General features: G+C 38.2%; 1 protein-coding gene across 8 annotated transcripts in view; it reads left to right on the top strand.

Annotated features, from left to right (window-relative positions):
- Positions 1 to 14,658, top strand: part of trip12 (thyroid hormone receptor interactor 12) — a 35,611-nt gene that overhangs the window by 14,754 nt on the left and 6,199 nt on the right. For 3 of the 8 annotated variants that reach the window (XM_015372741.1, XM_015372736.1, XM_015372737.1), the window contains 26 exons: positions 232 to 300; positions 398 to 563; positions 717 to 834; positions 1,703 to 1,859; positions 1,995 to 2,148; positions 2,873 to 3,101; positions 3,188 to 3,306; positions 3,693 to 3,900; positions 4,044 to 4,144; positions 4,234 to 4,420; positions 4,517 to 4,658; positions 5,182 to 5,373; positions 5,580 to 5,731; positions 5,823 to 5,980; positions 6,105 to 6,178; positions 6,286 to 6,485; positions 7,828 to 7,967; positions 8,814 to 8,965; positions 9,135 to 9,277; positions 9,359 to 9,515; positions 11,050 to 11,148; positions 11,244 to 11,358; positions 11,486 to 11,640; positions 11,816 to 11,980; positions 12,114 to 12,278; positions 12,362 to 12,475. In XM_015372741.1, coding sequence (XP_015228227.1) covers positions 232 to 300; positions 398 to 563; positions 717 to 834; positions 1,703 to 1,859; positions 1,995 to 2,148; positions 2,873 to 3,101; positions 3,188 to 3,306; positions 3,693 to 3,900; positions 4,044 to 4,144; positions 4,234 to 4,420; positions 4,517 to 4,658; positions 5,182 to 5,373; positions 5,580 to 5,731; positions 5,823 to 5,980; positions 6,105 to 6,178; positions 6,286 to 6,485; positions 7,828 to 7,967; positions 8,814 to 8,965; positions 9,135 to 9,277; positions 9,359 to 9,515; positions 11,050 to 11,148; positions 11,244 to 11,358; positions 11,486 to 11,640; positions 11,816 to 11,980; positions 12,114 to 12,278; positions 12,362 to 12,475 — 3,831 coding nt within the window. The remainder of the gene's footprint in view (positions 1 to 231; positions 301 to 397; positions 564 to 716; positions 835 to 1,702; positions 1,860 to 1,994; positions 2,149 to 2,872; positions 3,102 to 3,187; positions 3,307 to 3,692; positions 3,901 to 4,043; positions 4,145 to 4,233; positions 4,421 to 4,516; positions 4,659 to 5,181; positions 5,374 to 5,579; positions 5,732 to 5,822; positions 5,981 to 6,104; positions 6,179 to 6,285; positions 6,486 to 7,827; positions 7,968 to 8,813; positions 8,966 to 9,134; positions 9,278 to 9,358; positions 9,516 to 11,049; positions 11,149 to 11,243; positions 11,359 to 11,485; positions 11,641 to 11,815; positions 11,981 to 12,113; positions 12,279 to 12,361; positions 12,476 to 14,658) is intronic. The other 5 variants (XM_015372743.1, XM_015372740.1, XM_015372739.1 and 2 more) reach the window with 3 other exon arrangements.

Genomic DNA, 14,658 nt, shown 5'->3' with positions numbered 1-14,658 from the left:
ACATTGAAATCCTAAAGGTGCCGTGTGTTGACGACATGTGTCATTCACCTGTGATGTTTTGCTAAATTTTAAGATTTCACCAAATGTCTTTGAATGAAAAAATGGCAACAAATTAGTATAAAAAGCCACTGGTTAAAATGTCTTGATGGTTAAATTAAAATTTGATTAAAATTACGGTCTTAACATGTTATTTTTAAGCTTTTAGTAAAATCTATTTTCTTTGTCTTTCAGGATAAGAAGTCAGTTGAAAGCACTTGTCTCTGTTTTGCCAGACTGGTAGACAACTTCCAGCATGAAGAGGTCTGTACTTTTATATGTTTGGTTCCAAGTTCCTGAAACTGGTTTGTTTTGTCGGATTTCGGCTAACTGTTTATTTTCTCAATCTGCTTTACTATAGAACCTGCTGCAGCAGGTGGCATCGCGGGACCTGTTGACCAACATTCAGCAGTTGCTGGTTGTGACCCCTCCTGTTCTCAGCTCGGGGATGTTCATTATGGTTGTGCGCATGCTTTCGCTGATGTGCTCCAACTGCCCGACTCTGGCAGTCCAGCTTATGAAGCAGAGTGAGTAACTTAAACATGGGGGAGGTAATTCATGGGCTGTTGGTTCTGATACACTGTAAGATTTTGTTTTTACTTGCCTAGTTTGGTTTCAGTTTTGTTTTTGGCTGTTTGTGTGGACTACTTATAACCAGAATATCTGTTCTTTCTGAACAGACATAGCAGAAACTCTGCGTTTCCTCTTGTGTGGCGCATCCAATGGAAGCTGCCAGGAACAAATTGAGCTTGTACCTCGAAGCCCTCAGGAACTTTATGAACTGACCTCCCTCATTTGGTAACGGCTTTTTTTATTGAATGTTATGGTTCCTAAACTTTAAATACATGAAATGATAAACAATTAGCATGATCAAAGATGCAATGTGAGAAAATATTCACATTTACTTTATTTATCTTTCTTATAACTTCACAAAGCCTCTCGACTTTACATGGATAAGTAAAGGTCCCACTGATTTTATTACAATTTTAAAGTGTTCAAAGACTTCTAATGCCTCAAAAAATGTTTTACCATGACCATAAGTAAAAATGGCTACAAAAGTGACCGTTTTCCCATACAGGCATATTGCCTCCATGCTGACAACCCGTTTCAGGTTGTCAGACAGGCTCTACTTAAGATATTTCTTGATTCTGTAAGGTTTTGCTTTAGGCTTGTAGCTAGTTAAATCACTTTTAGCTTTCTAAAATTGTGGCTAATCAGTTGATTCTAGACTTAAGCTCAGTTGATTCTAGATTTAAGCTCAGGTGCATCAGTATACAGAGAGAAAAAAAACATCAAATGAAGGCAAATACGTCTTGGCTACAAATCCTTCCCAATGAATTAAAGGATTCATAGCCATTTATCATAAATGGTTAATGGCACCAAGGCTGAGCAAATTACTTTCTTACCTAAAAACAGTTTCATTTATGCATTTTTAAGAACCTTTTTTCTCTCATTGAAACCAAAATAAGAAAATGTTTTTATATTTACTTAAGTGTTCTTTGTCTTATATTAAGAACTTATACTACTAATATATATATATATATATATGTAAGCAAATATCCTCCAGCACTGTGGACAGAATCACTTGCTTTGCTGTCAAGTTTTTAAACCCAAAGTGTTGAGGAAGAAAAGCTAAAATATTCCACTTATTCCTGTTCCCATACAGTGAGCTGATGCCCTGCCTCCCCAGAGAGGGCATCTTTGCAGTTGATGCCATGCTAAAGAAAGGCAGTGCCCAAACGACAGAGGGCGCAATCTGGCAGTGGAGGGATGACCGGGGCTTGTGGCATCCTTACAACCGCATCGACAGCCGCATTATTGAGGTGAGAATATCTTTTAAAACTTAACTTTACGAAGGAGTTTGAGCATCGGGCAAAGGTTTTCTTCTGCAGTAATGTGGGGTTCTCTATGTAATGCTGATGATGTGTGTATATACATATTTTTTTTTTTTTCTGTAGACGGCCCACCAGAACGGAGAAGACGAAATAAGTCTGTCCACACTGGGCCGCGTGTACACAATTGACTTCAACTCTATGCAGCAGATCAATGAAGACACAGGTACAGCGCGTGGTATCCAGAGGAAGCCTAACCCTCTTGCCAATCCCAACACGGGTAATTACAGCCTTTTTTATTTCTTTGACTATTATTTTAGTGTATGATGAACATTGATTGGACAAGTTCACAGCATCACATGCCTTAATAAAAATCTGTATATACTGTCTGTTTTATATGCTTTTATTTTACAAAGGTGGTCTTTTTAACGTCTTTGATTTTTATTTGCAAACAGATAGCTTTTTCTCAGTTAACCATTGAAAGCAAGTTCTTTTGCTCAGATGGTTTAAATTCAATTGAGCTTGACATTGTCTTATTTTTGTAAACTAGTCAATGATTTACACTGTGGAGCCTTTAGACACCTTGTATATAAAACGTCTATGCACCAGTTGCTAAGCAGTGTCACTCAAATTTAAATTTCCACATTTAATTATATTAAATAAACTAAAACCTTTGCTCTCTTAGTTCCTTACCAGATTAAGGGGCGAAAATAATTCTAGAAATTCAACACAATCAGATTAGTAGCAAAGATGTGCATCATGTTAGCATTTAAATGCTCTATGGCAGTGTGGTGGATCTGCCTCTGTTGTTGCCCACCTGTTTATCTCATGGAAGCAGTTTATGGAGTGTGTGAGGAGTTCCATCATTCATCTCTTTCCATGACTAAAAGATGTATTTAAATGTTTGGAGGGAACCTCGAAAGACCTTTGATCAAGATTAGAAATTCTGTCCTGAATATCATTATTTAATGTCCTTTAAAAAAAAAAAAATTTTTTTTTTTTAGGGAGTCACCAAGAGGTCCGTCGAGAAGACGCCAGAGCCCAGCTGATGAAGGAGGACCCTGAGCTGGCTAAGTGCTTTATAAAAACACTGTTTGGGGTCTTGTATGAGGTGTACAGCTCATCAGCTGGCCCTGCTGTCAGACACAAGTGCCTTAGAGCCATCCTCAGGATCATCTACTTTGCTGACGCTGAGCTGCTGAAGGATGTGCTGAGGAACCATGCTGTGTCCAGGTAAAAATGCTAAAATAGGATGGGAAACTTTTCAACTGATCTGAATCGAGAGTAAATTGACTCATTTTATTTGTTTTCCCATCCAGTCATATTGCCTCCATGCTGTCAAGCCAGGACCTGAAGATCGTGGTTGGTTCTCTGCAGATGGCAGAGATCCTCATGCAGAAGCTGCCTGATGTCTTCAGTGTCTATTTTAGAAGAGAAGGTACTGATGAGTGGTGCCAGTACAAACTTATGGACTCTTAAAAAAAAAAAAGCTTTATCACTGAAAGTTTTCAACTAAAAAATGAACAGCAGAATTCCTGTGAAGCTGAGATTATGCTTTTTCCAGCTCACTATCATATGAATTATGGGTATTTATGATTCCTGGTTTGAGATAAAAGGTCTAATTAGTGTTTCTACAGTAGAACATATTTTTTATAAAGCAGAATGCACTCGATGTCATTGTTTTTGCACAGTTTGAAAGCAGCTTGTTTTGTTATGCATTTTCATTCCTGGATGTCTCCTAATTTACCTTTCCCAGTTTGATTGCTGCAGTCTGCATATGTATCAGTTCTGACAGTTTTTTTTGTTTTGTTTCTACTCTCCCAGGTGTAATGCACCAAGTAAAGAACCTCGCCGAGTCTGAGAGCTTTCTTGTCACCAGTCCCCCAAAGGCCTGCTCTAGTGGCACCGCCAGCCTCTGCACCACAACAATCACTAGTGTATCCACAACATCAGCTAACATTGCAGCCCCTGACCTGGGCTCCCCCAGCTTTCAGCACAGCATGGAAGACTCCCTGGACCTCAGTCCACAGGGGTGAGTTTTAATTGTCATGAAACACACTCATAAAATCAAACAAGCTTAACAGAAATATTCTTATTCTTAATGCTCATTTTGTGTCAGTAATTATTGTTTTTATACTTGGGAGGGAATTTAAAATGATTTTCTTTCCCATTAAGGCGGTTAAGTGATGTCCTAAAGAGAAAACGACTTCCAAAAAGAGGACCCCGAAGGCCCAAGTACTCTCCACCAAGAGATGACGATAAAGCAGACAATCAGGGTAAGTGTTGAAGTAGCACTATGTGGCCTTTTTAAATATTCTGTGTCTGAAAAGGAAAACACATTTGATGATATTTGCATAACTGGTAGTCTTCTTTGCAGCCAAGAGCCCCACCAGTACTCAGTCACCCAAGTCATCCTTCTTGGCTAGCCTCAACCCTAAGACTTGGGGGAAGCTGGGTGCTCAAACTAATAACGCCAACTCTGAGCCATCACGCACAGCAGGAGTTAGCGGACTAGCAAGAGCGCCTCCCAAAGACTCGATTTCAAATAACAGGTACTGTGATATCTTCCTGATAGGCATTCATTTGGAAGGATCTCTGGTTGTTGTTCTGACATGTTTTACTATTCTTTTTTTTTTTTAATGCTGTAGAGACAAAATCAAAGCCTGGATTAAAGAGCAGGCAAGTAAGTTTGTGGAGCGCTACTTCAACTCTGAGAATGTGGACGGCAGCAACCCCGCTCTGAATGTTCTCCAGAGACTTTGCACGGCCACCGAGCAGCTGAACCTGCAGGTAAAACATTCACCATTATGAACACAAAGCCTAGGCAACAAATACCCTACTCATTAAAAGTTCAAACTGATATTTCACACATCAATTATTTTTTTTTATGCAAATGGGAAGAAATTAAAATATATATATATTCAATTCTTACCTTACAAATTTAACACAAGATTTCATGGAAAAACAACTGGCATAAAAATGCTAAAGCTGCTATTGATGATCTGTGAATGCTGCCATCCTCACAACCCCAGGCATGTTTAAAATGCAAGATGTGTTAAATTAGTTTTTCAGATGATTGTAAAATCTCTACGACAAATGTGAGAGTTCAGAAAATGGTGCAGGAACAACTACATGGAGACACAAATGTGTGAAAGTATGATGTGATCTGGAGTTTAGATGGGCTATTATCAGCTGTGAAGATGTACAGATGTTTAATAAGTTCTAACACTTCATGATCCTTATGGTGAGGCGTAACGTCTCCCAGCTAGAAGAATATACTTAATATTTCTCACCATCTTCTGCTGTTTTACAGGCGGATGGTGGCCTGGAGTGCCTGGTGGAGATCTCCAACATTGTATCAGAGTCTGATGTGTCGTCTTTTGAGATCCAGCACAGCGGCCTGGTGAAGCAGCTGTTACTCTATCTTACCTCCAACACAGACAGAGACCTGCTCAGTCGGGACGTGCGACTCAGGAGGTTCCTCAACGTCTTTGCTGGTTGTCCGGTGAGAATCTTATAGAAATATGCAGGATGCCATCATCTAGAAATTCTTGATTTGATGTACGATGACCGTATCCTCTTCTAAATTTGTTCTAAATAGTCTTTCAAGAAAGTGGAAAGCCTACATAGGCATTAAAGGGTTTGTGACCTGCGTCCTGTTTGATATCATGCAGTTTCTGTATATTTTATCATGTTTTTTGTGGCTTCCAGGTTCCTGGCATAGATCCTTTAGGTCGTCTGGATCCCACAAACAGCTCGGCGTACCTGGCTCTTGTGCATAAGATGAACAGCTGTCTGAGCCAGATGGAACAGTTCCCCGTCAAGGTGCACGACTTTCCCAGTGGCAACGGCAATGGCAGCAGGTCAGTGACTCTGCACAAATCTTTGCTTTTGAGAGTTAGAAGGTGCTCCATCTGGCCTGTTACATGTGATTAAATGTTTTTGTCTTATCAGAGGGTCTCAGGCGCTGAAGTTCTTCAACACACATCAGCTGAAGTGTCAGCTGCAAAGACACCCAGACTGCACCAATGTTAAACAGTGGAAAGGGGGCCCTGTGAAGATTGACCCTCTGGCTCTGGTGCAAGCAATCGAGAGATATCTAGTGGTTAGAGGTGAGAAGCATGTCCTTGTTTGTTTTTTTTTTTTTTTTTTTTAAGACACTACATGGTTTAAATAAATTTGAACCAGGGTCATATGTTTAAATTGATTCCTCATTGATAATCTTTTTGTCTCTAGGTTACGGCCGAATCAGGGAAGAAGATGAGGACAGTGATGATGACGGTTCGGATGATGAAATAGATGAATCACTGGTACATTATTGCATCTTTCAGTTTAAAAATCTACTGTTTAAATAATCTTCAGATTTTGCCTTAAAAGACAGCTGCTGTTAACGCTTTGATAATCGTTGCTCACTCAGGCGGCCCAGTTCCTAAATTCTGGCAGCGTGCGTCACAGACTACAGTTCTACATCGGTGACCACCTGCTACCATACAACATGACGGTGTACCAGGCTGTACGGCAATACAGTCTTCATTCGGAGGAAGAAAGGGAGTCCACGGATGATGAAGCCAATCCACTTGGCAGGGCTGGAATCTGGACCAAAACGCACACAATATGGTAAATTTCCCTGAACCATGTTTATTGCTTTGTTTGTTAGAGGGATGATTTGAAAAAAAAGGAAGGGAAGTATGAAAAAGTCTGAACTTAAGTTTTCCTTTTTTTTTGTATATGAGATTTATTGTTTTTTTTTTATGTGGTTTTTATCTTAAGATAAACTGTATTCATAGCAGTGTTAGGTAAGGTACTTTAAAAAAAATCAAGTAGTTATAGTTACTAGTTACAGTTACTAGTTCTCTGAAAAAAGAAACTGAGTTAGTAACTCAGTTACTGCTCAGTGAAAGTAACTGGTTACCAGACAAAGTATTACACTGCTACTTTTTTATGTTTTAAAATGAAGAATTTGGAAAACTTTCGTGGTATTTGGATTTTAAATGCAACTAGAGGTTCAAAATGCAATGTAAGTTGTTTAATGAATAATTCATTTAATCGTCCACAATTGAAACATTTTGGAATTGTATGTGCTTTGACAAGTGAGTTGAAATTATTATGTAGATGTGATGTTTCTGGTTTATAATAAAAGAAAAATAAGATTTTAGATTTTCTTTTTTTAATTTACAGCCGTCAATTGGCCATAAAATGGGTAAGAAGCTGAAAAAGAATGCTTTCCAAGCAATTAAATAAAAGGAGAATGTACTTTGCAATAGAACTCAACAGGGTAATGATATTCCGGAAAAAAAACAAAAAAACAACAGGATTGAATGAATCCAGGATTTTCGCGTGAAAAATGTAAACCATACAAGTAAAATCATTATAGTGCTAAAAAAGTAAAGACCGAGGATTGATTAAAGGCAGCAGTTGTCAGTCAATGTTAAAATGATGTTAGGAGCTTCTTTAAATCACAGCTTTTAACAGACCTTTATAAAGTCTTTGTTCCCGCACATAATGAGCAAATCACAGCCGTTTCTGGAGGAACGCTTTCATTGAATGACTGGCTCTGGCTTATTGTCTTCTTTGTGTTCATGCTTAAGTTTTGCATCACTGTTAAGTGCACCATGTGCACGTCATTGTCACGTGTTCGTTTTTTCATTCTTATCCAGGAAACCGTTAAAAGGTGATTTCTTACTTATCCAGACTCTTTAACAATAAAAGAGTTCAAAGTTTCAGTGCAAGCACCAGTTCAATTAGGCCTGATTAACTTCTCTACTCTGTGGTCTCATGTTTTATCTGTAACAGAAGGATGTTCAGTTGTATCACATATAAAAAGAGGTGACACTTATTTGCTTTATTTAAAGTATTCAGGTACTTTATTGAAAACATATGTGGTCCTAAAAGTGTGAAGCTTAATATGTTTTAATCAAAGTCTTTTTGAGTCCTTATGTTTCATCTTGTTGTTTGGCAGGTATAAGCCTGTGAGAGAAGACGAAGAAGGAAGTAAGGACGCAGTAGGTGGAAAGAGAGGCCGCGCCCAGACCGCTCCCACTAAAACCTCACCACGCAACGCCAAGAAACAGGATGAGCTGTGGCATGGTGAGAATCAAGGTTATCCCCACTTCTACAATAAGTTTTCAGAAACATGAAACATTTCAGTAGTTTTATAACTGCAAAGCACTGCAGGAAATCACAGGGACAAGGTATGTCTGTCGTTTACAAGAAATCTTCTTCTGTGATAGAGACAAGCATCTAATACGCAGCCACTACTGAGCTATAATCAATGCTTTATGAATTAATATGAAAATCATCCAAACAGCAGTTCCTTTGGCATCACATAACCTTGATGAGTTTTACCCTCACTGATGTTTAATCCAAACTCCAATCAGGTCACACATAGACTGCTTTTCCTAACTAAACATGTTTTTGTTTTTTTTGTAATAGGCCTCTAATATCAAAGACCTAGAAAAATGTCAAAAAAACAAACAAAAACTGACCTCTTCGGTGTTTGTCTGTTTTTGTTTTGTTTTTCTTTCTACAACTATAATAAAGGTTCCTCAGATCACAGAATCTGTCATTTAAAAATAATCCAGTTTACATATAATGAAGTGTTTTGTTTTTTAACTGATCCAGGGAGCGGAAAAATGTAATATTGTTTTTAATCTCAGGATTTTTAAGTCATTTTAATTTCCTGTTCATTAATTTGATTTTAGTTATAATGCAGAAGTGAAGAGGAGAATTCACTGGGGTGGGATTAAAAGAAAAAAAAATGATTCTGGGAACAGTATTGACCCACTGAAAACAAGCATGGATAAAAATGATTGACCAATTAGAATAATAGAAGACTGCTAAAATAATCACTGTATCAGTGGCTTTATGTAACTGCTGGCAGATTGAGCTCTTTAGCTTGTTGTATGTTCTTTCAAACTGCATGTATGGATTGTTCTATTTTCTCAGACGGAGTCTGCCCCAGTGTCGCCAATCCTTTGGAAACATACCTCACTACAGAGCCACCGGAGACCATAACCTTCGATGACCCCTCTTTAGATGTCACCCTGCTGCTGAGGATCCTACACTCCATCAGTAGATTCTGGTTCTACTTATATGATGTAGGTCTCCTTCAGCATCATAAATCGATGAGTTCAACTGCAAATCCTTTCTTAATTACACACAGAGATGATGACTGATTTATATAAAATCTTTAGTTAAAGGTTGCTGCTTCTGATTAGATCGTTGTATTGAATCATTACCTCATTCATGTTTCCTTTTTTTCCTTAGAATGCTGCATGTAAGGAAATTATTTCGACCTCGGAGTTCATTAATAGTAAACTGACTGCCAAAGCCAATCGTCAGCTACAAGACCCCCTGGTCATCATGACTGGGAACATCCCCACCTGGCTTATCGAGCTGGGAAAGACCTGGTAAGTACTTTCCACAATACATCAGTATAAGTAGAGTGAAAATGACTTCTCACCGCCCCATCATTTTCTCCACCTCTACAGCCCCTTCTTCTTCCCCTTCGACACTCGGCAGATGTTATTTTATGTCACTGCCTTTGATCGAGACAGAGCAATGCAACGCCTGCTGGACACAAACCCCGAGATCAACCAGTCAGATTCTCAGGACAGCAGAGTCGCTCCACGTCTCGATAGGAAAAAGGTGGGTTTGGCCTGATCAAACCATTAAATTAGACATACACCAGTCCATCAACCAGTGATTGGAACTGGCTCATTTCCCACCATCTTCTTAGACTGATTGGTGGGACAAACACACACACACAAAAATAAGATTTTCCCTTTTTTTCCCCCTCTCTTTTAATGAAATACTAAGACCTTCATACCACATCATACATATACTTTAATGAACCTTTTAAATATAAAGTGAGATGAGGGTTAGGAAAACTAGGATTGATGCGTAAATGTAGGTTTTCATTTAATTGAACATTCTTTTGGAATGTAAATGATTGATTTTTTTTTATTTATTTTATTTAAAGTTGATTTATCATATTGGTAGACTAACATCAATAATCTGCGATTTCCTGAAGAAACTGATTTTTTTTCTTGTTTCATAAGGATAACATCAAGAGCCAAACCTTTTTTACAAGTTATACTATATATATATATATATATATATACCAGTTTCTTATAACGAGTAATGTATTGATAAGATAAAACTAACTGGGAACCTATTAAGTATTAAGTTTCTAAATTAAAAATAATAATGTAACGCTTCAGTTTTTCAATTACAGAGAACAAAAACTGCCATTGAAAGATGGATTATGGTGCTCTGTTATGCTGTTGTACTTCCGAGCAGAGGAGTCAATGCTCCTCCACAATATTGCACTATTAAATGGGCACTATGTAGGTGGTGACTTATGGAGTTCATTAAATGTTTATTTATAAACATAACTTCTTAAAGCTTATTCTGCATCTTTGTCACTATAAATGGTGTAAAAAATCCCAGACTGGACTCTAGATCAATTCATGTTTCTAGTATAGCACGCCTCTGGTCTAGCATTACCTCTTTAGCAAATACTAGGGAGGTTCTGCTTGAGAATGAAAAGTGGTGTCCTCTAGTGGACTGCAGTAACACTGCAACGTTAAAAGCAGTTATTAACTAATCGGATGGAATAAGTTTTGTTCTAATAAACCATTTATTGGCAGTTTGTTGTAGGTTGATTGTTTACATCCTTAGTTGGTTTTATAACCGCTATTTCTGAAGCCTGGCAGGGGAGGTTCAATTTCAGAAATCCTTAAGGACATGACACTGGGCACATTAGATGTGACTGTGGGTCCTGTCAGAATGCATGATGCTTACAGCACGACCTTTGAATCACACTGGTGATGCAGGTATCGTTCCAAGTTTAAAAAAAGGGTGAAAAGGGTAAAGCGGAGGCAAAAAGTTTTCATATTCAGCAGTGGTCGCACTGCATGAGTTACCCAGGAAATTTCTGACCATGTGTGGTATTTGTTAAAGGTTGTCTGTGTCCAGCACTTGAATGACTACAAACCACCATTTAACCTGCTTTGATGCCTCATTATTAACCTGGATTAAGAGCCTAATCAAGTTTTTCAATATATTTTGAATCTTACATTTGCTTCATCAAAATGCCTTGACATCAACATTCCAAATACAGGCTTTCATTTTATGGATTTGTTTTTTTTTTAATTGTTATTTACTCTTCTCTTTCCAGAGAACGATAAACCGAGAGGATCTATTAAAACAGGCAGAGTCTGTGATGCAGGACCTTGGCAGCTCCAGGGCAATGCTAGAGATCCAGTATGAGAACGAGGTATTTAAAAATAAAAAATAAAATAATATAATGCTCTCTCTTATATTATTCCTCTGTATCCTTGCTGCCAAAACTGAGATGGTTCTTTTTTGCAGGTGGGCACAGGTCTCGGCCCGACCCAGGAGTTCTACGCTCTGGTTTCTCAGGAGCTTCAGAGAGCAGATCTTGGTCTTTGGAGAGGCGAAGAGATTACTCTGGCCAATCCTAAAGGTACTGACCTGTGCTACATAAGGTTTAACCAGCTCATTCATTAGAAAGCATTTTATTAGAATCAGTTTGTTTTGTATTTTTGTTGTGTAGTTATGTTGTCCGTGACACTCTGACCTTTCCCCTTCAGGAAACCAAGAGGGCACCAAGTACATGTTCAACTCCAGAGGACTGTTTGCTGTTCCCTTTGGCAGGACGACAAAACCAGCACACATAGCCAAAATTAAAATGAAGTTCCGCTTCCTAGGAAAGTTGATGGCTAAAGCCATCATGGACTTTAGATTGGTACCAACTTCTGTTTCCTTCTTTTCTTCTTCTGTAGAATCATTCTAACAGCTCTTTATATATGAACTCTTTAAATTCTGCCTGTTTTGTTTCACCTCTCACTCAAATGTTTCTAAGTTGTGTTTGGTTTTACACAGAATACCCTGAACTATTTCCCACTTGTTCCTTTTCCTAGCTGGATCTGCCATTGGGGCTTCCGTTTTATAAGTGGATGCTGCGACATGAGACGTCTATAAGCTCTCACGACTTGATGAACATTGATCCAGGCGTGGCCAAGTCCATCCAGCACCTGGAGGATATCATTCGCCAGAAGAAGAGGTTGGAACAGGACAGATCACAGGTAAATCAACCCTGAGGATCTCTGTTTTAATCCGATGGTTATACTGATCTGTAAGACGCATATTAAGGAAACCTTGAACTCACAGGCTACTTTAAAAACATTTTTCCTCTTTCTTGCTTATTGTCTCTAACAGACCAGAGAAGCCCTCCAGCAGGCCCTAGAGAGCCTGAACATGAACGGCTGCTCAGTGGAGGACCTGGGCTTGGACTTCACTCTGCCAGGGTTCCCAAACATTGAGCTGAAAAAGGGCGGAAAAGACGTGCCAGTTACAATCTACAACCTTGAGGAGTACCTCAGGGTACGGCGCTGTCTGCTGTGACTCTCACATGCCTCATTGTTTTCTATTCACTTAAGATGTTTTCTTTTTTGGCATCATTTTAGTTGGTGGTTTACTGGACCTTAAATGAAGGAGTATCAAGGCAATTTGAGTCATTCAGGGAAGGGTTTGAGTCAGTCTTCCCTTTGCATCACCTTCAGTATTTCTATCCAGAAGAGGTAAGAGACATCAACAGTCCCCCATTTGTTTGTTTGTATTTAAAGTACAGTGATCCAAAGAAGGCTGTTTCTAGGTAATTTAATATACATAATTTAAGATGAGAAAATTACTCATAACTTAATGTTTTGTTCAGCCTTAATTGTATTGACAGTTGTAAATATGTTACTGCATATATTTGGTAGGGTTGGGCATCCTTTGAATTCGAACAATTTAGGTTCAGATTCCTCTTTTTGATTTCAGTTCTCTATTTCGATTCTTTTAAGCATAAAGGCAATAAAAGTAAACCTGTTTTAAATACAGCAGGATAACCAGAGTTCTCTGGATGATTTGGTCTGAATTTCTCACATTTGAATGGTATGAACATTTGACTCTCTAAAATGTTACTATAAATAATTACATGGTTATTTTATACAAGTATCTCACTTCTGAATTCTGATATAATTATGAAATTCTCTATTTGACATAAAGCTCTACTGTTGAAAACCTCATTAGAACACATTTATGCATGTCCAGTGTCTGATGCTGAAGGCGCATAAAGGGCTCGACTCTTAGGGAGCCGCAAGCAGCAGTGACAGACTGCTCTCATCGCTACCTCTGTTAAACCAAACACACACAAAGTTAACGTAACTTTCTAGATCAATTCAGAGTGTACTCATGACGTCACCACACGCTCTGCTACTCTGGAGCTGTATTTGACCTCCTATTATTAAGTCTCTAGATAATAATAAATTGTTACTTTTTTTCATTTATTGGGGGAATGATAGTTAACATAGTCAATTAAACACAAATCAAATGAATATTTTGCCAAATAAAACAAAAAACGTGCCATCAGAGCCAGCAGTCCTTCACACGCAGCTATGCTGAGAGACGGCTGCTGCAGACAGGCTAGGGTTAGACCTGGCTGCCGTTCACCTTAGAGGTCTGCTGGTTGCTGCGGTCCTCTCAACTTCAGAATTATTATTTTTTTTAAATTATGCATTCAATCAGTAAATGGGCCATAGAGTGACGCTTAAAAGTATAATGTTCTTGCCTCAAATGATCTTAAAACCTACTTTTATTGAACAACGGCAACAAAAAAAGACAACTTTTAACTTGATGGTCTGAGCTCTACGAGCTGCTGCAGCCGCAGTACATGCTGGGATAGCTGTCAATCTCAAGAAACGAGAGGTCTGCTCTGATGCATACTCGGTAAATAGGGAGGGGCGAGACCAACATCCAGGGACTTTGTCCGTTCTCAGTCTGCTGTTCTTGTGATTTGGAACAGTACTAGAGCTGAGGACGTTTCACGAGTACATCAGAATGCACAAGTGCACATATTGAGAAACGGCCAGTGCCAGAATTTGAGAAAAAAGCAGAGAAACAGATGTTGTGCCAAGTAAGATATCCTAACTTTGTTTACTGCATCTTAATTCCACTCAAATAGAGGCATAAGAAGTCTTATTTTACTTATGTTGACAGAGGAATTACGAAACTGGGCCAAAAAACTATATATATATATATATATATATATATATATATATATATATATATATATATATATATATATATATATATAAAGCTGAAAATGGACATACCCTGGATATGCCAAACATATTAAGACAAAGAAACAGAACATCATGCAGATGCTGCATCTAATATCTTGATAAAGTGGCTCCACACTTGATTGTTCCTCTCTGCCTGTAAAATAATTATATATATACATTTAGTGTATTTTGCTAATTACATTTCAATTCTACAGATGAGGATTTAAAAATTAAAACAAGTGGCTGCATACAGGTTAAAGTATAAATACATTGGTTAATGGAAGGTGTTTTATATCTCATTAATTTTAAAAGATTAATTCACAAAAAAAAAAACCTCAGAAATGCATGTTTGCTATATTTACAAGCAGCTGAAAAGTTCCCCCCTCCACTAAACACAGGGAACTAAACTAGATTTAAGAGGCAATGCTGCAGCTTTTAAATCATCCAAATTTAATTAAAACTAAATACATAGGTTGGAGCCTTACACAGAGCTAGAATACTAATATGTTTGCCAAAACTAGTGCATATAAAACTCGTCAGCTGTTTGTTGTTATGGGGCACTAAACTTTAGTTTTACAAAATCACAGCTTACCATGGAGTAAACTGCATACATCATCCTTCCATCCAACTCCATGCTTACGCTAGCAGCAGCAGGGTAA

The sequence above is a fragment of the Cyprinodon variegatus genome, unplaced genomic scaffold (assembly GCF_000732505.1).
Source record: "Cyprinodon variegatus isolate N-32 unplaced genomic scaffold, C_variegatus-1.0 Scaffold75, whole genome shotgun sequence".
NCBI lineage: Eukaryota > Metazoa > Chordata > Actinopteri > Cyprinodontiformes > Cyprinodontidae > Cyprinodon > Cyprinodon variegatus.
Note: the sequence above shows the minus strand (reverse complement) of the source record. Positions and strands in the feature narration are given on the sequence as shown.